The sequence below is a fragment of the Rissa tridactyla genome, chromosome 3, assembly GCF_028500815.1.
Source record: "Rissa tridactyla isolate bRisTri1 chromosome 3, bRisTri1.patW.cur.20221130, whole genome shotgun sequence".
Taxonomy (NCBI): domain Eukaryota; kingdom Metazoa; phylum Chordata; class Aves; order Charadriiformes; family Laridae; genus Rissa; species Rissa tridactyla.
Genome location: NC_071468.1, coordinates 41080087 through 41107730, shown reverse-complemented (window position 1 = coordinate 41107730; position 27644 = coordinate 41080087). Strand labels below are relative to the sequence as shown.

Genomic DNA, 27644 nt, shown 5'->3' with positions numbered 1-27644 from the left:
GTTGAAAGCAGAGGTTATTTTCCATAGAACACAGCCATATTGTGTCACAGAGTACCTGGAGCTTCAGGCAACAGAGGATACACAACTGCATACGCAGGCAAATCTAAGACAAACTACATTCCAGTATTATGAATCTTTCACAAGACACAAAAGACAAAATAACTTTAAAATTAAGGTTGGAATTCTTTTCCTATTGAAGTATTCTGAATTGTTTTAAATGTTTTCAAATCATACAAGAACATAACTCTTTGGTGAGATAAACAGAATGCAGTCACATTGTCCCAATTCCCCATTTCCCTTGTTTGGGGACATTGAGAATTATATTTGAGATTTGTGTTGAAATCCAAGTTAAGTTATAAGTAATGGGGGAAAAAAAGGATCAGAAATTTAAACTTCCTTCAAGTGCTATCACCAAGGTATGCTGTTTCTTTTTTTAATCAAGTCAAGTAACGTACCTATCTATAGATTACTGTATCAAATGGCTTCCTTTGGCATATATAGAACTTTAAACTGAACACAGATTTTTTTTTTTCCCCCATTAACTCTGAATAGTGCAACTTTATAATTACTTCGTGTTTGTCCCAATAGTCTCTGCAAAAACAAAAATTTGATTACTTTTTTTTCTTTTTTTACCTTGAGATCACGGTACACAATCTTCCCAGAATGCAGATAGTCCAGGGCAGAGACAATTTCTGCACCATAGAAGCGTGTGCGGTCCTCTGAGAACACCCGCTCTCTCGACAAATGGAAAAACAGCTGCAGGGTAAACAGCAGGGACAGGATTGTAATAATTACTGATTTAGTGGGGGAAATTAACACAAACATAAAACACCTCTCATCACCATATTGTGATGATAGATAGTGTACTCTCAGTGGACACTCAGCACTCTTAGACAGCAGCTGGCTTATCTTTTCCAGGTTTCCAAAGGGAGAAAGCGAGCTGTTAAATCAGCGTTTTAATCAATATACCAATCTTGTTTAAGGCATTCTGCTTGCTACTCATTTAACCTTCAGTTACCAGAGGGGGGTGCGGGGGGGGGGAAGAAGTATGCAGCAACATCATTCTGTACTTCTCCCTCCACCACTTCCTCAGATTTTTATTTTAAGCCACTGAGAAATATCATTAAAATACTCAGATTCTGGATCCGCCTTAAGTTTTCCAGTATTTTAGTAACTTTTCTTTGAACTAAAAAAAGTCTAGTTCTTCAGCAGACTTTGACTGAACAGGTGAACTGGCATTTTACAGAAACAGCACGTTCATACTACTAGCAATATTACTAGAAAAAGCAAACCAACTGCTTAGGGCTTATAAAAATGAATCTATGTACTTAGTGTATTTCTCTGCTACAACGAAAACATTTCTTTGGGGTTTTTGTCTCTAACACTTTATAAGTGACAGCACTTTGCAGACACTATTTCAACTGAAGTCTTTCAGTGAAAAATATCAGTCATTACATACTGCCAGTAACTTCAGCTGCAATGAAAAAGTGCAAGGTGACATTCTGTAAGGTTGTCGCATCTTATTGGATAAAACGTCACCCTCAGAACCTGGAACAACACCTAAAAAAGCAGAATTTGGCTATGAAATTTAAATGCTTTCTAAAATGGTTAGTTTTATTTACTGTGTTAAGAAAGCCTGGGAAAGTCCTTAAACAACCATTAGTGAGTACATTTCTGTATTCTGCTTCAGACCAAAGGGTCCGCCTGCCTTACTCGTTCAAGTTACAATGTTTTTGGTTTTACCACAAGAGCTAAAAATCAATAAAACAGAAATACAGAACACGTGATCATTTATAAATCAAATATAGACAAGGAAATCCATAACAACATGGGTTTTTTTTATTTTCACTGTTGAAAATATCAAGTAGGTGAGAATTCTGAAATGGTAGGCTAGGTACAAAAAAACCTCCAAAACCAACCAACCAAAAAGCCAATAATGTGCTTAATCTGTCACTACCACATCCTACTTTACACCTGTAGGAAATCTAGACTGCTCACATGGCACAGAACTGTGTAAGAACTACTGCAGCTATTTTCAGTATGCAGACTTTTCAAAATGTAATTAAAAAGTCAATCCTATGAACACCTAGAAGCCAACTTCTTTCCTGACAGTTGTACTTCAAAAAATGTTCATTATTTCTGCTGAACCTAAACAAACTTCCCACTACACTGAACCCTTTGGCAGCATATATTTGTATAAGCAGAGACTTCACAAAAACAGAAACTGCAGTATGATTTAAATGTATCTGCATTCCCCTTTCAATTTCTTTTTGAATTCTCAAGGCACCCTATATAAAAATGGAATAGCTGCGTGGCAAGGAGAATCATTATTTTGTAGTTATTTCAATTGCTCCTGCTGCTCTTTCCTTGTTTAAGAACCAATCCCTGGTGGTGACATCAGCCCTCCGTGTAGTAACCTGCATTCTCTACTGAGGACTGCTCAACTGCCAGCTTTACGCTGGGCAAAAGACCCAGACAGACTAAGCAAGGAAGGCTGCCTTCATGAAGTGCCTCACACATTACAAAATCAGGAAAAGAATAAATATTTTTCTCAATTTGTGGGGTCTTTTTCACACATTTTTGCAAGATTTAAATAGGAAACAAATGCCACTAAGTAGATCTTCATCCCAATAAAGCAAAATATAAAATTTATGTAATTTATGCATTTATGGTTCTTTTGTGGTCTCTTTCATAAGTAATGAGCTCATGTCACTAATTTTTAAGAGTTTTATTTGTTTTGATAGATTCAAAGTAATTCAAAATAAAGGCCAAGTTTCCGATCCCTATTTAATATGTACAAATAGCAAACACATTCCAAAAATTTATAATATAACCTCCAGTTAGCCCTACCTCCATACCTATGCAAAAGCACTATTGCGATTTTCTCTATCAAAGAGACTAATCTGGTAGCTGAGCAGCAAAGTCTTAGAAAATTTTAAACCTCAAGATACTTGTCATCAACAGATGTATTTGTTTCTGTAGAAAAGTCTCCCAATTTGAATCTGATAGTTGATAACCTGACAAGTTAACATAACAAATTTATTTTCTTTTGTCTTTATTTCCAACAAAATATTCTTGCTATTCATTCAAAAGGCTAACTTCAAAGTAAAATGACCAGCGAGAAACAACTAGCAACAGCTCTGTTTGCCAAAGAGACTATGAGTTTCCAAGTCAGTTTATTTTAATGTTATATATGACACTACAGTCAGTCAGTCCAATATGAAGCGTTCTTCATATTGTTATAGCACCTAGCAGAGCTGTCATCAAACCACGCATGCTAGTCTTGAATGTACATTTAGATATAAAAATGCACGTTAAAAGTGAACTCATACACTCAGATATACGCTAAAGATACTAATGCAAACTTCAAAATTATAATAGAAAAATCTAATTCAGTGAGATTACAGCATTATTTTCAGCTAATTATTTAGTTGGTTCACTATTTTGGAGTAATTATGCCACCAGGCTCTATTTACAATTGTGAGAACATAAAGATTAGACTCACTAAGTGAGAGAAGGAAAAGAAGAAATCTGACGGAAGGTTATGAAAAAAGCTTCCAACATTCATACTATTTATTGACTTACAGTTATTAAATATGTGATATAAAGTCATTGCAACTGCAACAGAAATAGCTTTGGCACAAAGAAAGCCATTTTGCCCATAACATTTTTGATGGCATACACGAGGGTGCTATAGTTACAGTGAGGACTGGAGCTATAAATTTCCTGGTATGTCTTTATTTAAAACTGAACAACGATGTTTCTATGGGTTTTTTCCCTAATAAAAAATTTTAATGAAAAAATTTTAACAAATAAAAAAAAAAAGATCAAACATAAAAAGTATATTCAACTGCAAACCCAAGCATGCCAAATATATAAAAGACACAACCTTATATCAATCGATATGTTAAACTTCTACACATGCTAGTGACCTATTTAGCATGTTGAAGGTTGTATGACTGGCTCTTGCTGTTTGCTCAGCTCTGCAATCAAACACATTTTATATTTGACTGTTGATTTGACTCTTTTGCAAAGCATTTGCAGTAGCAGTCTTGAGATTTTGAATTATTTGTTTATTGTTTCAGACTTTATACTGCTTCTAGGTACATTCTATACCCAAAGAAATACAGGAGCCTTATCTTGGACTATTGTAATTTTAGGCTAAGGAACATTCTCTCATTTATTAGAGTTTAGGAAAACAAAACCAGACACAACCAAGACAAAAACAACAAAGCTAAGAACAATATTCAGTTACTTTTCATTAGGTAGGTTGTAAATCCTCTGTCTTTTTTTCTAGACAGTAATAGCACTTGTTCAATTACAACAAACCATTTAGTTCTCTCTTGCCTAATGAATTGAAGTAAGAGCTGTGGAAAAAAATTGCCAAGCAGAACAGAGATTCAGAATTCTGGTGTGGAGAAACCACCTGAACAAATTCTAGAGTCTAATTTTATTATACAGATAATTACCAAATAAGTTTGTTACAAAGTACGGAATTTGGAATTACCCTGAAAGTGCAAAGCAAGGAAGTTAATCAACTTATTAGTCAGGTGAATTGGTGTACTCTGCAGAGTAAAGTATGTAATAGATTTCATTCCTAAAGCTTTTCAACCTTTAAAGCAAAATGTTGGAAATAAAAAATGGGAAACATACACTCCAAAAGTATTCCCCAACAATAAAGAGCCATTCTTAGAATAACATTTTTGTACCACAGTTTATAGCATTCTATATGGCCTGAAAGTTGGGGGAACACTGTAATGTATTACCGACGTATTGCAATCACATAGTACTCAAAATTATATATGCTACAAAAGGAAGAGCAGGCAAATCAATACTACCAGGAAAACCATCAATACAGCATTAGTCATTTTTTTTCAAAATGTTAATAGGACAAGAACAGCAAAAACTGTACAAAAATGAAAAGGTTTTCCTGTCTTTAAAGTAGGCCTGTTTTCATCTATAAGTACTGATAGTTTTACTTATTTAAAAATATGTACATGAATTTTCTATATTTTGAACCAAGGTAAAGAACACAGTTTATCATGCAATACTGCATGTACTTTTTTAGCACTCACTCATAAAATATGCCATTTCAAAGACTTGATAATGAATTTGGTCATCTCAACTAAACCAGATGAACATTTTTTTCTAAAATCTAATGTCAACGTCTTAACACTACTTTAATGTAATTCCTTCAGTATAACAAAGGCATTGAGAAGTAATCATAATGCTAGAAGCATCCTTCTAGCTCTATACTGCAACATAGTTTATGACCAATACACATTGCTAAACCATTCATCCACAGAGTCCAATACCAACACAAAAAAAGTTAAGCTTTCAGCCCACAACAAAGATTTCAAGATTTGGCCCTTAAACAGAAGAAAATTAACTGTGAAAATTGTCAGTATAAGAAAAATGTATTCAATGTTTCCATCTGAATTATTTGCTTGAAAAAATCCTCTAATGTTTTGCTTAAATATATTTAGCTACAGAACATGGTTTTTTTTTTATTTAAAGGAAGTCAAAAGAGAATTCAACACGATAATACTTTGTACATTGTAAAAAAACACACACATAGACCAGCAGAACTGATGTAGTTACATTTTCATTATAACGTGTCCCCTTATTAACTGAGCCTAACTAACTTGAAGTTACATAGGCAAGGTAAGGCAAAGATAAATTGCTACTATTCTGGTGGGATATTAAATCTAGACTTTTAACAGCTATAGAAGATTCATCATCTTAACACAATTTCTTCTACAGAATAAAATTCAGTGACCCCTTATGTGAATGTTTTCCTTCCTAACCATAGGAAGAAGAACTGAAGACTCCTCGTACTGACTACACTTTTTATTACTGTTGTAGGGTAGAAGCCTCAATTGTGGCATTTTCTTGCTTTCACCTGTGTGAGAGTCAAGAATATGGAAACATAGTTCAAGAACTCCTTCATTCAGAGGACTGTTTGGGTGATGTGCTCCTGAAAGACATAATCCATGAAAATTCCCAAGCAATTGACTCAGGCACAACTGTTTAACTATAAAGAAATGTTTAATCTAAAGGAATTTTAAACAGAAACACACTGAAGGTAGTACAGCTCTGGAGAGAATCAAAAGCAACGTGGTACTGCTACAGTCAATTTCCCACTGGAAGAATATAATTAGAAGATGAGTTTTCAACACCTTCAACAGTGAGAAACCATTGTAAGGAAATGAAACTTCCTTGGAGCACAGAGAGAACAGCAGAGGGAATCAGCAAAAGAAAAAAGTCTGTGTACCGCATAGGAGATATGCTTCCCAATGGCTAACATGCTGGCTAAACTTATTGTAACTTACCTTCAGTAGTTCTGAGTTAATAACAAAGCTATTTTTACAAACATTTCTTAGGAGATAGCGACTGAAGTCTGAAATTCACAGGAAAATTCAGTAAGATTCAAGATTTTCCTATTAAAAAGGACAGCTTGTCCAACTTACTATTCCAGATCTCTAGTCAAAGAGAAGCACATAAGCAAATCAAGAGAGTTTCTTCAAAGAAAACTGCCTACTCTGAAAGGCCATTATTTCCCACTGTGGCAAGAACTTACGGTTAGCTTCACGGAATTAAGGAACCATCAGCAAAGAACATGAGCCACACTGACAAACTAGAGCATCATCCCTGGAAAAGAGCGACCCACTCTTGGCAAAGCACACTGCAATCATCCAAATCCCAATAAGCAAAAGGAGGCTGCCACCAAGAAACCCATGACACGAGATGTTTGCAGCAGTTGCCACAAAGGTGCACCACCCAATGCAGAGGAATGCAAGATTCAAGCCTAATCAAAACACAGACTATCCTCAGTCTTAAGAAAGAAGTCAAAAACTTTCTCTGTGGCCTGCATTCTGTTCTGCATTCAAATAGGACAAAAAGATATCTTTCAAAAAGGCGAGTATCTAAATGATAGGCTGACGTTAAAAACATACTTTCCAAGTGCAACCCCTGAGATCACAGAAATGCAGTAAGGTCTTACACAGAGGAAACTAGGAAGAATTAGCTAGTTTATAAGGCATCACTTTAAAAACTCATTGTAGACAGCACAGACTTAAAATTGGTGACATAAGTTCAATGTCAAATAAGCCAGCTGAGTGTCCGAGAGAAGGCTGTTATCCCAGTACTGCTGAGGAAGATTTTTGTGTCTAGTTCAACTAGCCAAAATGGTTCAACACCTGTGATGTCCAGAACTGAGTTTACACATATTGAGTCAAACAAGTCATCCTCCCATATGAGAGCCCTATAGCACCACGTTGAGCCATGGCTGGTAGAGGACGGCCATGGATGAGTTAGGATGTAAATGGGCCTCAGAATGGGCCTACAAATTGCCAGAGAAATGAATGCAAGACAGGCCCTCGGGGGGTGCGCAGACATTAGGAGCAGAGTTGAAGACAGTTTTATTGTAGGAGAACACAGCAAAAGGATAACACAAAACATGGTATCGTGCTGCAATAATTCCTGGATGAAGAAACAGTTTTCTGATAAAAACAGCTAGTAGAAACACTCATTCCTTTAACGTTACTATGCAGCATATAGTAGACAAAATAAGGAAAAAACACTGGTTCACATTTTAAGGAGATACAGGCTGAATAGCAAACAGCACCTAAAAGGTATCTAAAAGCCCTCTTCTTAGATTGCAATTCCCTTTAATTCCATTTGATGGGTATAGTTTTTGATATTCCATTCTTCAGTAAACAAGTAGAGGACAGTAACAGTTTAAAGGCTAATGACACTGTAAGAAGTTTAGCACTTAAGTTGAAATTTCCAGAGTACATAGCAAGTGAGGGGGACAAAAGTGATGAAAAATATGAACACTCTTTTCTCACAGGTATTTGCAACAGCGATAGCAAAGAAGAGAGCACAGCAATCATAGAATGTGTTGGGTTGGAAGGGACCTTTAAAGGTCATCTAGTCCAACCCCCCTGCAGTAAGCAGGGACATCTTTAACTAGATGAGGTTGCTCAGAGCCTCGTCAAGCCTGGCCTTGAATGTCTCCAGGGATGGGGCCTCCACCACCTCTCTGGGCAACCTGTTCCAGTGCCTCACCACCCTCATCATAAAGAACTTCTTCCTGATGTCTAATCTAAACCTACTCTGCTCTAGTTTAAAACCATTGCCCCTCATCCCATCTCTACATGTCCTTCACATTAGGGCAAAAAGACGACTAGTCAACATTATTTTTGCTTGTTTGCACCAGATTATGACCATTTCATGCCATAACATGCTATAATATGCTTGATGAAAAAACATCAAGCTATTTGTAGCTATTTGTAAGCAAGTTATTTGTAATTACTTCTCTACCAAGAAATTATCTTTCAAGATACAACAGTCTAGTTTTTCAATAATAGAAACTACTTTTGACAGCATAGATATAAAACACGCCTACATTTTTTTAAATAAAACAATTTTAAATTAAAAAAAACAAACCTTCAAAAATACTAGAAAGCAAAAATGGCAAGAAAAATTATATCCTTTAGAAAGTGTAACCCAGTGACAGCATTACCATTACAAGTGCAGAACATCTTTTTTAAACTTACCTCTCCTCCGTTAACATACTCCATCACAAAACACAAACGATCCTTTGTCTGGAAGGAATATTTCAAGGACTTGCAAAGAAAACAGCAAAACCAAACCAATTATCATCTTGTATTAACCCAATTTCTTGCACTTAAACTGTAACAAAATTTAATTTTATCCTCTTATGCAGACAATTCTGATTTGGTGAGAACTTTCAGAGTAATTAAAAGTGTAACTTCCTATCTGGAGCTTGAGATGAATTAACACAAAACCCTTCATGACTTCCCTCTGCCACGTGGCCATTCATAGGAAAACACTATGCTTATTATAATCAAATACTAAATAGTTACTAAAATACACAATTTCCTACTGCATTTCTTACTGCTATACAGGGTACCAGCTATTCTCACGCATCATATTTAACATAGTTAAATGTTGTTGATAAATCCCCATGACATAAAGACGTCTGCTTCCACAGTCCCCATGAAGAGAGAGGTCACCATATTCTTTTATTCTTTTTAATTTCTCCCAAATAAAATCTTAAAAGTGATCTTAACCTCCATCCTGCTTTCATTTCCAAAGCAAGGGCTCTCTGGTTTTGCATACTATGCAATGTTAAAAACACTGATTGCCAAATGAATATATTTATTTACTTATAATTTAAAAATTGTAACAAACATTATTATCTTAATTAAAACTTTTGCCTTATTGATGTTGAATTGATTTTGCTTGGAAAAATGATACCACAGAAAATCTACAGATGAAGGCTTGGCCTAAAAGAAATTAAATGCAGTAGAACCACACGTAACAAAATCAGAAGGAGACTCACATGACTTAAATACTGCATGTCTCCTTTAAAATATTTGTTTAATAATATCAGAAAGATATAAAGATACAACTACAGTGATATTGTTGCACAATTTGATTGGAATTACACCTACTCCTGCTTACCTTTACACTCTAATTTAAGAAAGTTTTGGTGATCTCATTTTTCTTGATTGAATTTCCAAGAATATGGCCAAGCAATGTAAATGCAATTCTCTGCTTTCTAAAGGGTTCGTTTATGACTTTCTAAATAGGAAAGCTTCCATGTTATACTTTGATATTTTAAAACAAAAAAGAAACATTTTTCCCTATGTTAAAATGCAACATGTTATTTATTCTTTGAAATCAATGAAAAGATTTTCTAATACATTCTCAAAGGAGTCAGAATTAATTCTACAGAACAGTCAGTTGTAAAATTAAAACTATTAATCATAATTAGTCATGAATCTCAAACTTTTCATCTGCTTTTCAATATTTTCCTTCTATTAAATATTAACCATATAAAGACAAAGATATTGAAGTAGGGAGGTTTGACTTCTGTTACTCCATGGGCTTATGTTAAGCAAGTAGTTATTTTTATAATTTTATTGAATTCTTAATTAAGCTTTCTTGGTAAAAATCAATTACTTGACACTATGTGAAATCAATAACTTTTATTTTAAAAGTGTTCATATACAAAAATTGCACGACAGTTACATTCTACAATTAAATTTGTTTTCAGTGCAGTTAAGCTTTACAAAATTACTAGAAACTGTATTTCTGAACTCTTAAACACATATTCTGATAAAGGATATCACAAGCACCAGGTAGGTACTGCTTGCTTACAAATCATCATGAGGAAGACTTCACATTTTGTCTGTAAATTATGTTCATAACGGCATACCCATCATGTTAAAAATTACCCGCTAATACACTTAAAACTAATTCCTAATACTTACTGTTAAAAAAGGGTGTCTGGTGTTCTTCAACACTCTGCTTTCTGTAAGCGTATGAGCCACTTCATCCTGAAAAATAAAGAGTAGAAGTATCTCTGAATTAAGATATAAAATTGTTATTTAATTAATTATGAGGAAAAAGTCAACACTTCCAAAAAGAGAAAGCTACAGTACAGTTTTGGAAAATGTATCAACCTGAAAGAAACATGAAAAATAATCCACGTTTTTTGAGAAAAGATGTTAAAGTAAATTTAAGTTTGGCGAAATACAATTTAATGTATTTTATTTGATTTGATTTTTCTTATTTTCTTGCTTTAAAATGAAGCCTTTAACTTTATATCCAATGCAGGGAAGGAAGAAATGATAATAATACTGGATTTGACAGTTTAAAAATATAGTCATCACAACTTTGCAGTCGTGGTATGAATCATCTGAACAAGGTATCTACAGAGATCGAATCCATCTGCAAGAAACATAGAGGTAGTAACTGAGAGGGAGAGAGTAGGAGGAGAGGATGGCAGGAGGAGGGCTTGCCCTGTGCTACAACAGCAGGCAGCTGCTAAGGACTAGGCAGAAAAGCAGGGCATTTAGGAGGTTCATATTATGAATGCACAGCCATTTTAACGCAATTCTCCATGTAATACATGCTGTGAATCCTCCCTCCCCAGGCTGCCAGGGGCTGGACCTAAAAAGCCTGTGAGCCACTGGGGTGGTTTAACCATTTTCTGTAGCACTAAGCTACCGCTGAGTATTATATTATACAGAATTGAAGACTAACTTAGCGCGACTCCAACCATAATCCTGCAGAAGTAAATATATTTAGTCAGAGTATACTTTATTATTGCTACAAATAATACCATTATAACATTATTGTACTGCACGTGCTTATCAGACTATGCTCTGAAGATATGAAACTAGAAAGTAAACACAGATGTCAGGAGTTTTAAATCAGACTTTTAAAATTGTCAAAATAGGCAGTTAAACAACAACAGAGTTAGTGGTAATAAATTATGATGCCATTTAGCTGAATAGCAGTGCAACACTGAGTGTATACACTAAAACCACATACTGGGGGAAAAACAAAAAACACTTCAAGGAAAAAAAGCAAGCCTAAAGTTTTATTTATTTATTTTTAGACCTCAGTGATTCACCAGATATGGGGCATAAAAAGCTGTCAAAGGCCAGTTTTTCTCATACTGCCTCAGAAGTTTGTAATACTGGTAGCAATTGCCTTGTAAGTGTGACATTAATCTGTCATGAAAATTTAGGATCAACAGATTTAGTCTGAACTGGGCATATGCTATACAGCCTTCTAGATACAGCTGTCAATGCACTACTTTTCTGCATCGTATTATCCTAACCGTTACAGGTATGACCTTCTATAGTGTATATTATATCACATTATAGGCTGAGTTGGGACTGCAGAGCTATGCTAGCTAGTGACTGCATCCTTAGCACTGATCTTCAGAGTTAAATGTTATTGATAAATCCCCATGACATACTTACACACTGACTGGACTAGACAGCTAAGTTCAGGCTCAAGTCTGCTTTTGTTTTTAGTTTGGGGAGGAGTGGAAAAAATGGTATTTGTTTATGTGCTTATAGGGAAAAAACCCACAATCCCTTCACTTGTGAAGATCTGACCATAGTCTATTTTTTATTCTTTCATCAGTTTCTTATCAATGTACAACCATACTACGGAAAACTTAGGACGACTCCCTTCAAAAAAAAATTCCAGTTCTGAGGAAGTCAAATTTACAAGACTGAGGTACTCCCATTTTCATCATAGGATGAAAGGCATGTTTCCTCACACACTTCATCGTCTTCTAGTCTACAAACAGGCAGAAAAACAGACCCTGGTCTGTGTCAGGGAGTGCTACGTTCTGCCCAATCTATCACTGAGCTAGCTGTCTGTTTTCAGGTAAACAGATCAATGAGCAGTTGCATCTCTGATCTCTTCAAAATTTTTCTGGCTTTATACGTGCTCCTATGAACAAGAATTTTCACTCAACAGAGAGAGACAAACTTATCCGAGAATCAGTTTTAAGCCTCCTATAAATTCAGTGAGATTGTAGCAGCCGGCAAAGTGAAAGGGAAAACCCTAAAATCAAAAAATGTGTTTTATATTTTATTGATACGAAGAAACAAGCTGAAATGCTCTGAAGTCTGGAAGGGTATAAACAAGCAGCAGCAGAAGAGGAGCTCATAGCAGTCAGACATAAGACTCCCCTGGGGACCCCCTGGGTGCCGCGGGCAGGCAGAGCACTGGGGAAGGACGTCAGGCTGGAGACTGGGCCACAGCATGCAGTGACCAGATAGACCCACAGGGCAACCCACAGAGATGGCTGCCATTTATAAAGTCTTACAAGGAGGGCCACTGAGATGCTCCTTCCCATGTAGCATCAGGGGAACGCAGCAGCGATACCCTCTTTTCTTTCTGTATCTCCTGATAATGAAGAAGAAAAGGGCACTCTCTGTTGCTGTTAGTCCAAATCGTATACATGCCGACCAGCCTGCCAGTGCACGCGAGACAGCTGCTAAGGGCGCACAGAACTCACAGGTCAGTCTCTTCTCTGCTGAAGACATAAATTTAAGTCTCTCCCCCTGCACGTGGGCTGGTTTTAACAAAACTCAAGGAAATATAATTGGTTTTAAGGTTTCTACTCCTCTATCAAATGTAATCGAAAGTGATCAACATCACAAATATAACACACAAACATAACAAATCAAAAGTTATTAGAAAGTGAGTGACAGACAAATGAACAGAGATAGACTGCAAAACTCTGTAAGCCCTGTTTTCAGAGGCCAATAGGAAAAATAGAAAAATCTGAAGGATATTTTAAAATAAAATATATGTAAACCACAGTAGTTCCCATCCACATTCAGTTTTTACAAATACTGGTATTGTTAGCCTCAAGCATTCAAAATTCTCAGTCAGATCCACATTCCTCAAAAACCTCCTTACTTAATAATTGGGATTATTTTTAATTGAGACTCATGGTGATAAAAGCATGTAGGTTTCTTGCTTTCAACTCATTCTGTGCAAGTGGGATTCAAAACTTTAGCATTGCTAGAAACAAAGCTCATAGTAGATGATCTTTGAGTTTAAACTTAGTAAAATTATGACCAAGCACAAGAGCTAGTAACACTAAACTAACCAAGTTTAAGTGAATGGACAATGTCAGTTTAAACCACTTCTTCAGACATCAGCTTCAGACTTTTCTTGTTCCTCAAAAACTGAAAAAATGAAATTGTTAGTCCCATGCACAACCATCTTATCCAACATATCAGGAACAGAGCACAGATCCATAAAATTAATTGCATTTATCTCAATAAACCTGCAGTTGACTTATAATTTTTTTTAAGTATATAATATACCCTATAATGCACTTTTTCTTGTTTTAAACTCAGATTGCACTATCTTCCTGCCCAGTGAACTCTGTCAATGTTTTAGCAAACTCTAGATTATAAGACACTGGAAAAAGGCATGCAAAATGGGTACACGTACGTTTTTTTGTACTCTTGTTTTCTGAAGATACACACATATTTCTATCAAATTCAGTTGCCATTAAAAATCATATACACCTTATGTATTGGATATTGACTATTCCATTAAAAATATTCCAATATTAAAACTATAACCTTCCTTACCTTTGCAATAATGACTTCTTTTTTCAAAATCTTCATAGCGTAGTATTTCCCACTAGCCTTCTCTCGGACCAGGATAACTTTGCCAAACGTGCCTTTACCCAGTAGTTTTAAATAGTCAAAATCATTCATTGTCTATAAGGAGCAAAGAACAAGGATTAGCAACACTTATGCTATGCAGTTCCAATATGCACACAAGTGTACCCGCATATAACCAAATACTGTTACCAATATAATAAGAACAGTTTACAAAAATAGGTACACTTCTATGATTGAGTTCATAATAGTTAAGCGTATCCTTAAACTGTTACAATATATTGGTCAATACTATTATAGTTCTCTAAAGTCAAGTACTGCACAGTATACTACATACACACACTTATTTTCACAAAGCACACACAGAACAAAGTCTTAGCCTATACCCGCATTTCATGAATGCTCCACATCTAAGAAAGCTCATCAACTCATGTACAACCAGGGACACAAAAACGTGGCTTATCAGTAGGTTTAGTGTAACACCAACCACTGCATTGATGGCTTTTTTGAAACATACCTGACCCTCACTGCAATATTATACCAGTAAGACTCTGCAGCAGTCTTTGCATTAGAGGTGGACTTTTAAATGATCATTTTAGTTCTGCAAGTTCATTTCATAGCCAGTTCAGGAGCATCAACCCTATGGTTTATGCATTAGATGCAAAGATGAAGATGTAGAAAAGCAGCACAATCTGAGAATGCAGAACTGCACAGGGTCACCTTGGATTGACAGCTGGGCTCCTTTGGCCAACTCAGGGCCAATCATTGGTTCCCACTGTGTGTTTGCACAGCACATCTTTCAGTATGCTGGGTTACTGGCTTGGGTGCAGCACCACAGAACCATACGCAGAACATTAAGGCACCCAGGAACCTTGAGGAAGGCAGTCAAAAGCTCTGAAAGGCAACACACTCACCTACTGTTGTTATAGTACTGTCCTGCAGTATCAATAAACTTCCCTTCTTAGTGAAGGGAACAACACATTTATAAAGAGTAATTATACTCCAAGTGTCAGTTTCGCTAAATTACGTATGTTTAATCCTGCTCTGTGTGAGGAAAAAAAAACATTGTGGCTTATCTTTCATCTTCCTAGTGTCTCCTTCTATCACTAGTTGCAGTGTCAGACAGTTTTCTTGAATACTGATACTTGTGTCTTCCACAATGGAATCAGTACTTTCCTTATCCCTAACAGAAACACCCCTAACAGTGCCTACATACCTCACACTTATTCCAAGTGTAGAGCTATCGGGCATACCCCTTGGTGTGCAATCACAAAGAGTGTCAGCAAAATATATTCTCTCCCGTGAGAAAGAATAAAGGGCAAAATTTCCTTCTGAAATTATTTATTGCTTTAAGTGCAAGCACATGATATTATTACTGTGAATCTAAAGTTGCTGTAGACAACCTGCAAAAATAATTTATGAAATTGCTCACTCAGAGTCAGTTTAAAATCTGCCCACTTAAGGGGTAGAACTTAAGTTCCATCAACGACATCAATGTTGGTTAGCTTTTAAGTGTTTAACGGGCAATTTAAAAGCTACAAAAATGTCTCTAACAGTTTACTTAAGGTAACATCTGGATAGCTGGATATTTCAAAGCTTTATTAAAGAGAAGATGCTTTCCATATATCAATTTTCAAGCTATATCAGCAGGAATTAAATCTTTTCCCCATGTAATGGTTGATAGCTTCTAAGCAAACTGACTTTGGTGAATTCCATTCTTTGTTCACACGTAAACATATTTAAACATTTGCACTGATAGATGTTGTTTTGCTGCCAAAACCACCTCCCGTCAGGAAGAACAGAACTGCATTTATCCCAGTAAGAAATATGAGCAACAGAGATTTCAAAGGCTCAGTATACATTTTACCTAAAGTAAAACCACACAAGTGAGTTCAAAGTTAAAGTTTATGACCACAGACAAATCCTTAAATGGTCACGTTTTCCAAAAACTAGTAAAATGTTTTACAACAAGCAAGGCATGATATAGGATGTAACGTTGTGATACAAATACTATGTGGCTACTAGTACTTAATCAACTAAAGGTTAAGATTTCTCAAATATCACAGTCAGTACTTTGGAAAGTCAGGTTATCTGCTTCGATAGTTCTACAATAACCATCAAGCAAAACCAACAGCCTTTGTGCTAAAGCAATGAAAACTGACAAAAACACATGAAAAAGTCTTCACCAACAAGTGTTCTAGCCACACTGCCCGAGTCGCAGAAGGCAAAGGCAGAGACTGTGAGAATGAAGAACCACCCACAGTAGGAAAAGATCAGGTTTAAGACCATCTAAGGAACCTGAAGGTGCACATATCCACGGGACCTGATGAGATTCATCCGTGGGTCCTGAGGTAACTGGCAGATGAAGTTGCCAAGCCACTATCCATCGTATTTGAGAGCCGGTGAAGTTCCTGCTGACCGGAAAAGGGGAAACACAACACCCATTTTTAAAAAGGGAAAAAAGGAATACCCATGGAACTACAGGCTGGTCAGTCTCACCTCTATGCCCAGCAAGATCATGGAGCAGATCCTCCCGGAAACTATGCTAAGGCACATGGAAAATAAGGAGGTGACTGGTGACAGCCAACATGGCTTCATTAAGGGCAAATTGTGCCTGACAAATGTGGCAGCCTTGTACAACAGGGTTACAGCATTGGTGGATAAGGGAAGAGCCACCAACGTGATCTACCTGGACCTGTGCAAAGCATTTGACACTGTCCCACACAACATCCTTGTCTCTAAATTGGAGAGACATGGATTTGATGGATGGACCACTTGGTGGATACGGAATTGGCTGGATGGTCGCACTCAAAGAGTTGCACTCAACAGCTCAATGTCCAACTGGCAGTCAGTGACAAGTGGTGTTCCTCAGGGGTCAGTACTGGGACTGGTGCTGTTTAACATCTTTGTCGGTGACCTGGAGAGTAGGATTGAGTGCAGCCTCAGCAAGTTTGCTGATGACACCAAGCCGTGTGGTGCGGCCAACACACTGGAGGGAAAGGATGCCATCCAGAGGGACCTGGACAGGCTTGACGGGTGGGCCTGTTAGAAACTCATGAAGTTCAACAAGGCCAAGTGCAAGGTCCTGCATGTGGGTGGGGGCAATCCCAAGCACAAATATAGGCTGGGTGGAGAATGGATTGAGAGCAGCCCTGAGGAGAAGGACTTGGGGATATTGGTGCGTGAGAAGCTCAACAGGAGCTGGCAATGTGCGGTCTCAGCCCAGAAAGCCAAACCACATCCTAGACTGCATCAAAAGAAGCATGGCCAGCAGGTCAAGGGAGGTGATTCTGCCCCTCTACTCCTCTCTCGTGAGACCACACTTGGAGTACTGTGTCCAGCTCTGGGGACCTCAATATGTGGATGCCCCATCCCTGGAAGTGTTCAAGGCCAGGTTGAATGGGGTTTTGAGTAACCTGGTCTAGTGGAAGGTATCCCTGCCTATGGCAGGGAGTTAGAACTAGATGATCTATAAGGTCCCTTCCAATCCAAACTATTCTATGAAAAATCCAAAATGCATTCAAAACACAATTCAGGCAGAAGATGAGTGTATCTTCAGTCTTCAGCTATCGCATTCCCCAACAAAGAATGGCCAACAGCTTTATTGATAAAGAATACTGAGTCAGCGACCATAACAACTTATCACTTCTACACAGTCAAAAATTTTATGGGATCATAAGCAGTGTCAAAGCGGTAACTTTTTCCCATACTTCCGATCTTCTTTGAGAAGCTGGATTTAGAGAGGGACCATCAGAGTATGAATAAAACCAGCTCAGAAAAGCAGCCCTTTGCCCACACACAGTAGGAGGATCTTGGCTCAACTGATCACAGACATGGGTTTGATGCTAAGGGCAGCAAGCCAGTCAAATCGAAAGACTCATTCGCCCAAAATTTGCTTACATAATGTTCATCAAAGCAGTCATGAATCTAGCTGCAAGCTCAGTGAAAACAAGTTAAAAAATATATGTATATTCATAAGAGGAAGGTAATAGCTTTGCAAGATTTTGAGCCGTGGCTTAACAGCAGGTTATGGCAGTAGTGCTAGTTCTAAGAATAAAGTCTCCTGATGCTCTCAATCTTTAGAAGCTCAGCAGAAGGCTTAGAGATGATACGCGGTGCAGGGTAACTCAAGTCTGCCAAAGAACACAAGACCTTAGGAGATAAAAACACAGATGCCATAGCTAAGGGTGTACTGAAAACTGGTGGAAAAATGGAAATACTTCCTAAACGTGAGGGATGTTGGTAAGCAACTTTGCAGGCTCCAGTAATATTGGATTCTTTCTCCTTGATAATTTCCTATCTTTTTCATTCCTACCAAACTCTGAGGATTGAATCTTTTTCCTCATAACGTTACTTTTTCGGTTCCTCTGAAAAATCTATTCTTCACTCATTCTGCACCCTGCAAAACAAGTTTGTAAACAAAGGAAAAGCAGTGAAGCTACAGGAAACTTCACTAACCAAAGAACCTTATGATATTCAGCCTTCTGTAAAGCCTCTTTACTCCCCTATGGATGATCTGTTCAAGAGAATACACCCTACTATAGCCGTTGAAAATTCCTACCAAGGAACTAATTTTTAAAAATTCCTGAATTGCACAAAGATTGTACCACTTGGAGCGTTCATCTGACTTCAATCAGGACGAAACTCCACTTACAAGGAATAGTACAGCAAGAAATAAAGGCAGTTTGCTAAGAATTTTTACTGCTCCAAAATTTACAGATGCTATTAGTATAAAATTTAAGCGGCACACTGACACCATTTTAAAAAATTGCAAAAAAACTAAAGTGCTTTTGGTTCTTCTAGCTAATCTGGCCAGAGATGTCGCTGTCATGCCTGTTCAAATCAAGTCCCACATCCTAAAGACTCTTTTCTTCATAAACCTTTTGCTACCTTTTTAGAGAAGAACAGGCCCACTCCTCTCTGTCTTGTTTCTTAATCTGATTATGCTCTTCTACTCATATGTATACCATCTGGTGCATGCACAAGCAAAATTCACTGGGCTTAGATGTAAAATCAGGTGACAAAACAAGCTTGTAGGACACATTGTGCAAAAAAACTCCGAAATGAAAAGAAATCCAATACCAAAAAAAGCAATAAAAATGCATTAAGTTGTTATAACTGAAATGGTTCTGATTATATTAACAACTACAAAAGCTTAAACAGAAGCTTTTCAGAAACATTTCGACAAAACAGAAACAGTTCTAAAAAATACATATTTTTCCCAACTCCAATTAACACCAAGAGAGTGACAACTCCCCGTCATTATAGTCACTTAATATTTTTAATTCCAAAAACTTTTGAGAACCTTTCGCTGAAGTCTTCCCGCAGTCAGAAATCCACTGTGGGATTTTGAGTTTGGGCAAAAAAATATCCCTGCTGCCATCAGTATGCTCTTCACTGGCTACAAAAACTCCATTCTGCTCTATTTTAGATGTCGAATACCACCATTTTTCATTTCACCTTTGTTTTGTAGAGTTTGCTTTTGGCTTGCTGCCAGAGCCATTAAATATTCTGCAGCACTGCACATGCACTGTCACAGCACCTTATCTCAGCATTTCTTAAAGCGTAAGCAGCAAGACAGGAAGAAAACTGATCCTCCTCCTCCTGTTCCCACAATCCCTTTTGTTGTATGGGAAAATGCACTGCACTGTGAACAAGGAAAGCATACATTCCAGATAAACTACTTATATTAAACAGCATTAATTTTGATACCTTGAAAATGCTTGTTGTTATGCAGCTGTTTTGTACTCCACTAAGAGGATACACAGGCTTGGAATAGTGCTCAGATCTTTAATAGAGCAAACCCAAATCCGTTCCACATAATCACACTGCCTCTCAGAAAGGCTGACACATCTCGAACGCTGCCTCTGTCTTGCTGTCACTTACTGGAGCACAACCATTAAACATCTATGTCGCAAGGCTAAAAGTTCAATGTCAACCTGACAATGTACGATGAGAGTATTGTTACAGCTGTATATAATTAGTTTTTACCTTTTTCTATAGTGGAAAAAGGTTAGAAAATTGCATACAATGAAGCAGCATGAACTATGTTTGCACTGCAAACTCAAGTTCTCAAAAGTTAGGACATGCTAGAACTACGATTTCCTATGACACCTTTGTTATACTCATCAGGGTATAGTTTTCAGCCACTGGTTTTTCTATGATTCTTACTTCATATAGTGCAATGAACAAAACATGCTCTATGATAAAGGCACACGTTCACTATTTCTTTTCATTGTTCATCGTTCAAAGGCATTCAGTTACATTAGCCGTAAGACTATTTTGCTCTGTCAGCAGACTTCCACTCAGTTTTCTACAGGTTTCACTTCCAGCTAGAAAGAATAAAGCCAGTCCTATAGAAACAGGTTATTATTTCTCATGCAACTTCAATGCATTTCTTGAGTCATGTCAATCCTGTATAGTAAATGAAAGACATCCATTTGAATGATCCATTTTTCAAAAGTAGTCTGTACTTACAGCAACGCAAGACAAAATGGAAACACAAAATAACAAGCAAATTTTTGTGTAGCACTGAATCTTTCAAACATGCTCTTAGTTGTGTGTTTACCCTGTTGACTCTGGAGATCTAACTACAAGTACTTTATAGCCAACAGTGTACATATTCCTACTTACAGCAAAAGCTCTGAAGGACTGCAAAAAAAATAAATCACTGTTTTCTCTCACTTCATTGAAAACTAAAGCAGAGTTATTTTCCCAGATAGCAAAAAACAAGGTCATTAAAAGCCAAATCCTGCTAGCCTTTCTCATGCAAATTATCTAATTTGTACTGGGTATTATTTGCATGAGAAAGGGGGCAAATCTACTCCTCTAAAGAAAATATTTTATTACCATACTTCTAAAAAGAGTAAACAAACAAAAAGGAAAAGATGAAAATAATATTCAAACAATAAGCAGAATGTTAACATGCACCTGAATGGTTGAACGTTGTTTTTCAGAAGTGCTGTATCAGATAGCACAACAAATAAATAAAACTAGAGCAGTTCAGCTTTATTGAAATAAAAAAAACAACTACTTTTATGCTTGTAATACACTGAAAATTTTGTAGAAATACTATTCCACTTATATTGTTTTACCCAACTAAACCATTCTATGGAAGTTATTTACATATTAGTCTTGTCAGTTATTTTTTAATCTCATTACCTTTCTTTTATGATGGGTTGTTGAAGCATCCATCTCCTCTTCTCCTATGTTGTCTATCTGTGAAGTTGGACTACAGTTCATCCTCTCCTCTTCTTGCCTCTGAAGTCTGTCTGCTACAGCCTGGATTGCTTCTGTCCATTCTTCCCTATCATGAACAAGCCAACATCCCTATTAGAAACTCATAAAATATATACAGATAAATGGTTTATAACGTTTTTCACACATTACATTGCTTCAGTGTTTAATTCTCATGTTACACAGCAGAAGACTGATATAAATTAATCACTTCAGTCTCCTGCCAAATACTGAATTATGTTAAATAAAGCTGAAGTTGACCAGCATCAAAAAGGATCACTGCACAGTTAGTTTCAAGAATTACCAGTGTCTGATTTTGTAATATTTTAATAGTAAAAACTTGAAAACACTTGCTCCAGGTGTAATACAGCTCAGAGCATAGAACGTCATCTCCTATCTGATACTATCTGATAATAACTTGCTATTTTAAGAGACATTTTTGCCATAACCCCTCCCCGTGAGACATTTTCACAGAAAATAAATAAGATTTATTAAACCACGCCACGTGTTCAACTCTTTGTCTCCTCTTAAAACTCAACTCTTTAGCCAATTTCAAACTCCCCTGAGAAAGAGGCCCTCAAAGATAATTCAATTCCTACAAGCTTCATAAAAAACAGTGGCTGCATGGAGGGGCAGGCCCAGATGAGGGTTTCCGTGGAGGGACAAGCAGGGGCAGCTGAGCCCATGGCTACTCTGCGTGCTGGGTAACCAGCCCAGATACACCAGCCAGCCCATCAGCACGCCACAGCCCCACACCAAGTGCGGTACCTGCTGCTTTTTGCTCAGCCAGCAAGGGATATGGGAGGAGTCTGGTGGTACTAGTGAATGCACTAAGAGGTACTTATGCTACACACATGGAAGAAAGACAGGGTGGAGAAACAGTACCAAGGTAGAACAAAAAAAAATTTTAAGTGAATATACTACTGAAAGAGAAACAACGGAAAAAGCAAAGTCATTGGTTATTTATTGATACAACCATATGAATAAAGCCAAATCATAGTATTAGTCTCAACAGGACAGATGCCCACCATGGGAAGACCCATGGTCCAAAAACCAGAGACACAATACCGAACATTTTAGCAAGGCACACCATCCCTTAACTCCTAAATGCTTTTGCTGCATTAAAAAAGTTAATTCTTAAGAGTTTGTGTATGTTTGCTGAAACAAGAAAAACTAATAAGCAAATATAAAATAAATTATAACAAACATACCGCTTTCTGTGACAAAATAAAAGGAGCATATTAGAAGGAGTAAAAGGAAAATTTAAGACGGCAAAGCTGGAAAACACTTCAATGCAGGCTTCTATTGTTCAAAATTTTAACACTTCAGAGACATATCATGACATAGTTTTGGCTTATTTGAACATACTCATCCCACCTACTCTCAGGCAACTCTTACACTAACTATGAGCTCAGATAATATTTTACAGAAGCTGACTTATAAATTCTTCAAATAACAGTTTAGATGTACTCAGAATGTCACAGTTCCAAGTGCTGATCACTGTGCGGTCCCAGCAGAGACTGTTCCGAGGCTTCTGCGTAAAGAACACATAAAGCAAAGCAAAAATAAAACCCTCACCGTTCCTCTGGAGTGTCTACATGGAATGTCCTCTCTATGACAGTGGTCCACTGAAGACATCTGATAATGAATGTGTTTGGCTTTGGTCGCTCTGTTTTCATTAGTTGACATTCTAGAGAAATACATAACATTGCCTCTTTTATACATTGACAGTTAACGGGTGAAGAGCAAATAAAATTACTTAGATAAAATACATATAGCTTATGTATACCTATCAGCATGTATCCAGCACATATAAGGAAATACAGAATGGCAATATAACCATGGGCTTGAACGAAAGGTAGCAGGTAATAATCATAAGGTGAAGAAAGCGTTCAAAGGAACTGATGGAACTTGTACTGTCACCCATATAAAGAGTGCAATCTCCATTTGCAAACTAGATCTGCGTTATGAGGGTAAGAAGAGTATTAGATCCTGGATTGCTCTAGTATGCCAAGGTAACAGCAGTAGCCACAGGCACATTTTTCCATCTGTACCTGGCAGGAGGAATATGACATTTTCCCTTCAATGGTAACCATGCCACAATTACCCATGCTACTGTCACTTCAGGATTAGATTTATTGCAAAATACCCTATCTGAGAAAATTCAGATGTTGAAACTAGTCTTGACTATTAAATATAGAACAACCGCTCACATGCCCCCAGTGGAGCTGCCTCAGGAAATCATCTAGTTCTCTCTGTGCCCCAAGGCAGAATCAAGTCTACCTATGCTATTTCTCATAAGTATTTCTCTAAACTCTTTCTACAATCCCTGAAAAGTAGTAATTTCAAAACCTCTGTAAGCAAACTATTCCATCCAACTATAAGGAAATTAATTATTTTTATAGGTGGAAGATTTTTCCTGGCATTTAATGCAACTGTTCCTATAATTTAAGTGTATTGTTTATTGCCCTATTGACTAATTTATTTTATATTTTCAGCAGGTATCCCTTTTAGACATTTGAACACTATTTTATCTCTCTTCAGTCGTCTCTGGCCTAAATCAGTTCAACCAATCTGTCCTCACAGGTTGTGCTTTCAGATCCAAGATCTTCCTTGTCACACAAACATAGAGTAGACTGCCTATTACTCCTTTGTCACAAGACCACATCACTGGTAACTCAGGCAATGGTTTAATAAGACTGTGTATTAGATTTTACGATATACCATACCACACTAAACATTACGTATGCAAAACACTGACCTACTAGAGCACTTTATTCATGCAAACATACTTAAACATTTTTGTGATGTTAAGGTTACTCTGTCAAAGGTATAATTTGTTTTCCTGCAGCTACCACAGAATAGACACAAACATCACATCTCATGTTCTGGAATGCTATCACTTGTTCAAAGCTGATCCGTATCAAACGTGTGATCTAAAATGATTTATCAGGTTCACAGATCAGTCAATAATAAATACGGCAACAGAATTCCTGTTCACTTACAATCCACTGTAACTTCCTTTTGGTAGAGCTACCACATAGCAGTTGACCTGCACCTTTTACTGATGTAGTTGACTATTCTAAACAATCTGGGACACGATCATCTAAGAAACAGCCGCTGCCTCCACGATATAAAGCCACAGCAAGTATCAGCAGACTTACTTGTACTGGACCATCCTTAATACAGGCATGAAAGAACTGATACTAGGGGGGGTCTTTGTGAGGACACCTTGATTTAAGAACTTTCATGCATTTTTTTTATTTGAAAGAGAAAAGAAGGGTGGAAGTGGATACGTCTGCTAACAGGATTTCTTTTCTGCAGCTTAGCAGAACACCTCAGAAGCTTGACAGACACATAGATAAAAACCAAGAGAGGAATAAATTAAATATTGCACTATGCAGGTGTGTATGGCTCAAACCTATACATTCACTATACATCTAAATATTATTATGCAAGTCAGAGCTCACTGGTCAAGGTGATGACTTTACATTTAGCAAACCTGCATATACTGTGGAGACTCAAAAGAGAAACAGTAATCCAACTTCACTGCTTTTATAAACTCAGCTAGGTCTTGGATGGGATGAGAGCCATCCTTAACATTTAGAGGAAAGAGCTAAAGCAGGATGGACACAGGACGAGGAAATTTAACACAACAGCTGGAAGAGGAACAAGGAGGACAGAAGCAGATGATAGGAACTTGGGGAGCATGATGAAGCAGAGCTGCTTAGGATACTTAACCAGGCTTGTAGCTGCGTCCAAGTATTACTCATGAGATCAAAGAAACCCCCATCTTCAGGGACATGGAAGTCCAAGTTATGATCACAATGATGGTGAGGTTAGGGTTAACAGGCTATTTGTTTTCTTTACCTCCTCGGCTGTAGCTCTAAGGAATGTGTCGGGCTACCTTCATAACAGAAGAGTCGAGAAGCATTGTCTGCTCTAAGATTATCTCATCCTACTCCTGACAAAACCATCCTCTCATCTTTAATGCTATCACACTTCAATCATGTAGGCTTGAAATTTTCTTTGCTGGGTGTCTGCCTAAAGCCGCACACTGCTGGAAAATACTACTTTTTGGAGACGAGACTTAAAACTTGGCAAACCAAGACCTTTGATATCCTTTTAGTATTCCTGTGAAAATGTAAGGCATCTGGACACACTACATGTGGGAGGGATAAGAGTGCAGTGGGAGGAGGGTAAAAAATTACAGTAACAATTACTAAAGCACAAAATCATTGAAAATATATGCATTGAGTATAATCCAGAGGCTACGGCTATCTCCTGTCTCTACACCTGCTAAATGGAAAGCTCCTTCTCCTATATACTTATAATGCCTCATCCTGTTCCTCCAACAACATGAAAAAGAAACTACCTCATTGAAGCAAAATCCAATACAGAAAGATGGCATCCAGCAAGTTATTTACAGAAGAGATGTCGGGAACAAAAGACTAGGGAATAAAAGGAGAAGAGTGGAAATGGGACAGAAAAAAAACTGGAACCTGCATGAGAAAGAAAAACTTGGTGGATAGCTAGAGTAGAGCTAAACTGGATTAGCTAGTTTAGGAACAGGCAAGTAAAAGAAACTGCCAGGGACAGAAAAGTAAGGTGACTGTATTAGGGCAATCTGAAGGCAAAAATGTACAGAGTCAAACCTGCAGAAACGTCTGTATGAATTAAAAAGCACATCCTCTCCAGTGCTGAAGATTTTGAATTTCACCATTCATTTTCCGATTGCAAATACATACAAAAATGCATACAATAAGATGCATTAATTTAAGTTTGCCAACTCAAGCACCTAAAAATTGGAACTAATGGAATTAAGCCTGCCTATGTCCGAATGCTATCTATAACATGGCCTTTATCTATACATATAGTATAATAAATATATTTTATATATTAGTATGTACATTATGTAAATCTGTATCTGATATGTAGACGTATTATTGGTACTATCTATATTATTTTTTTCAGACAGTGATGATGTGCATTAACAACAAGAACAAAACATATGGACGCATATACTAAGCTCTGTAACTACCAAAGTGTATTCACTCCTTGAGTTTTCATTACAAACTAAATCAATTAGAGGTAATAAAAAATACCTTAGCAATTGAAAATGATGCTGAAAACACAAAAACCCAAAAATGCCATTTCACTATCACTGAAGGATGATATTGAAAAATAAAATCTAGCAAAAGTTAATGAGCTTTTTTTAATATTCTGTTAAAAGTGGCTAAAGATTTAATTTCCTTGTGGAAGGTTAAAATTAAATATGTTCGTATCCTTCCCTTCTGAATCAAAAATGTTTCAGAAAGAAGTGGAGGACCAATGTATTTCTAAAAGTGGTGTGCTATCCATCCTTCTGAAGTAGACAAAAGTAACAAAGTCTGCTGATATTTAGTACACCCACACGCTTCATGTGCTGCTGTATACAAATGCATGGGCTAAATAACATTCCTGTCATCATTGCAACATGAATAAAAACTGCTTTGTCAATGTCTTTCACCTACAGTTGGGGAGGATCTATTAAGATGAATAAGTACTCTAATACACAGTTACTGCTAATTACCAAAATATTTTTCTACTAATCACTGGAAAAATCATAGTAGTTTTAGACAGAGAGATTAGTTTGGAAACTACAAAAGCACAGAAGAACGAGTGAAACTGGCTACTGAGAGCTGGCTCCAAACACTCGAGTGATAGTTGGGTCATTACCAAGAGTAGAGAACACTCTACCATAATGTCTTCAAGTTTGCTACTATACATAAACATATGTAATTAAAGGGCTGAATCTCAACTCAAAACAGTTGGAAGTCTAAATTATCATGCAAAAAGATGAGTAAGCCAGTAAACAGACAGACTCAACTTTGTGTTCTTGTATGCTAGCCATCTACAACTTGAAATTACACATTTTAATCCTAAAGCTTTCTGTCTTGCTGGGATTAAACATCGGTCACAAGAATTTTCCCTTTTAATATTAGAGGGGATGAAAAACCTTGAGGGAGAACACTTGTTCAAAGCAGCAAAATACAAAATCAGTAACAGAAACTGACAACTCCGTTCCAACAAGTCTGTAGCACTCATTTGGCCATTTTGGATCTATACAGAAAATGGAAAAAAATGAAGTAAAACCAGTATAAAGAAACGCAATGGATGTTTCTCAAGTATTGAACTTCTCTTTTTAAAACAAAAAAAAAAAGGCCAGGAACATACCAGAGGTTAACTTTTGTCTCCATAATCCACAAACAATCTGACAATTCTAAAATGTTAGACTGTCTTTTTCAAATAACTGCTACTATCTAAATTAAGTAGTTATGCTAGTTAAACTCTCCTGAGCAACTCTAACTACAAACTGTATTTCAAAACGTTCTGTTTACTTTACACCATTCTGAACCACAGATGACAAAGTTTGCTTGAAGC

The 27644-nt window shown here is 37.0% G+C and overlaps 1 protein-coding gene across 3 annotated transcripts in view; it reads right to left on the bottom strand.

The window, feature by feature from the left end:
* The window catches only part of AKT3 (AKT serine/threonine kinase 3), a 157076-nt gene that overhangs the window by 40156 nt on the left and 89276 nt on the right, over nt 1-27644 (bottom strand). For all 3 annotated transcript variants that reach the window (XM_054194072.1, XM_054194071.1, XM_054194073.1), the window contains exons 4-9: nt 22800-22911; nt 21147-21291; nt 13953-14084; nt 10305-10370; nt 8562-8630; nt 634-756 (exon numbers count right to left, since the gene is read on the bottom strand). In XM_054194072.1, coding sequence (XP_054050047.1) covers nt 634-756; nt 8562-8630; nt 10305-10370; nt 13953-14084; nt 21147-21291; nt 22800-22911 — 647 coding nt within the window. The remainder of the gene's footprint in view (nt 1-633; nt 757-8561; nt 8631-10304; nt 10371-13952; nt 14085-21146; nt 21292-22799; nt 22912-27644) is intronic.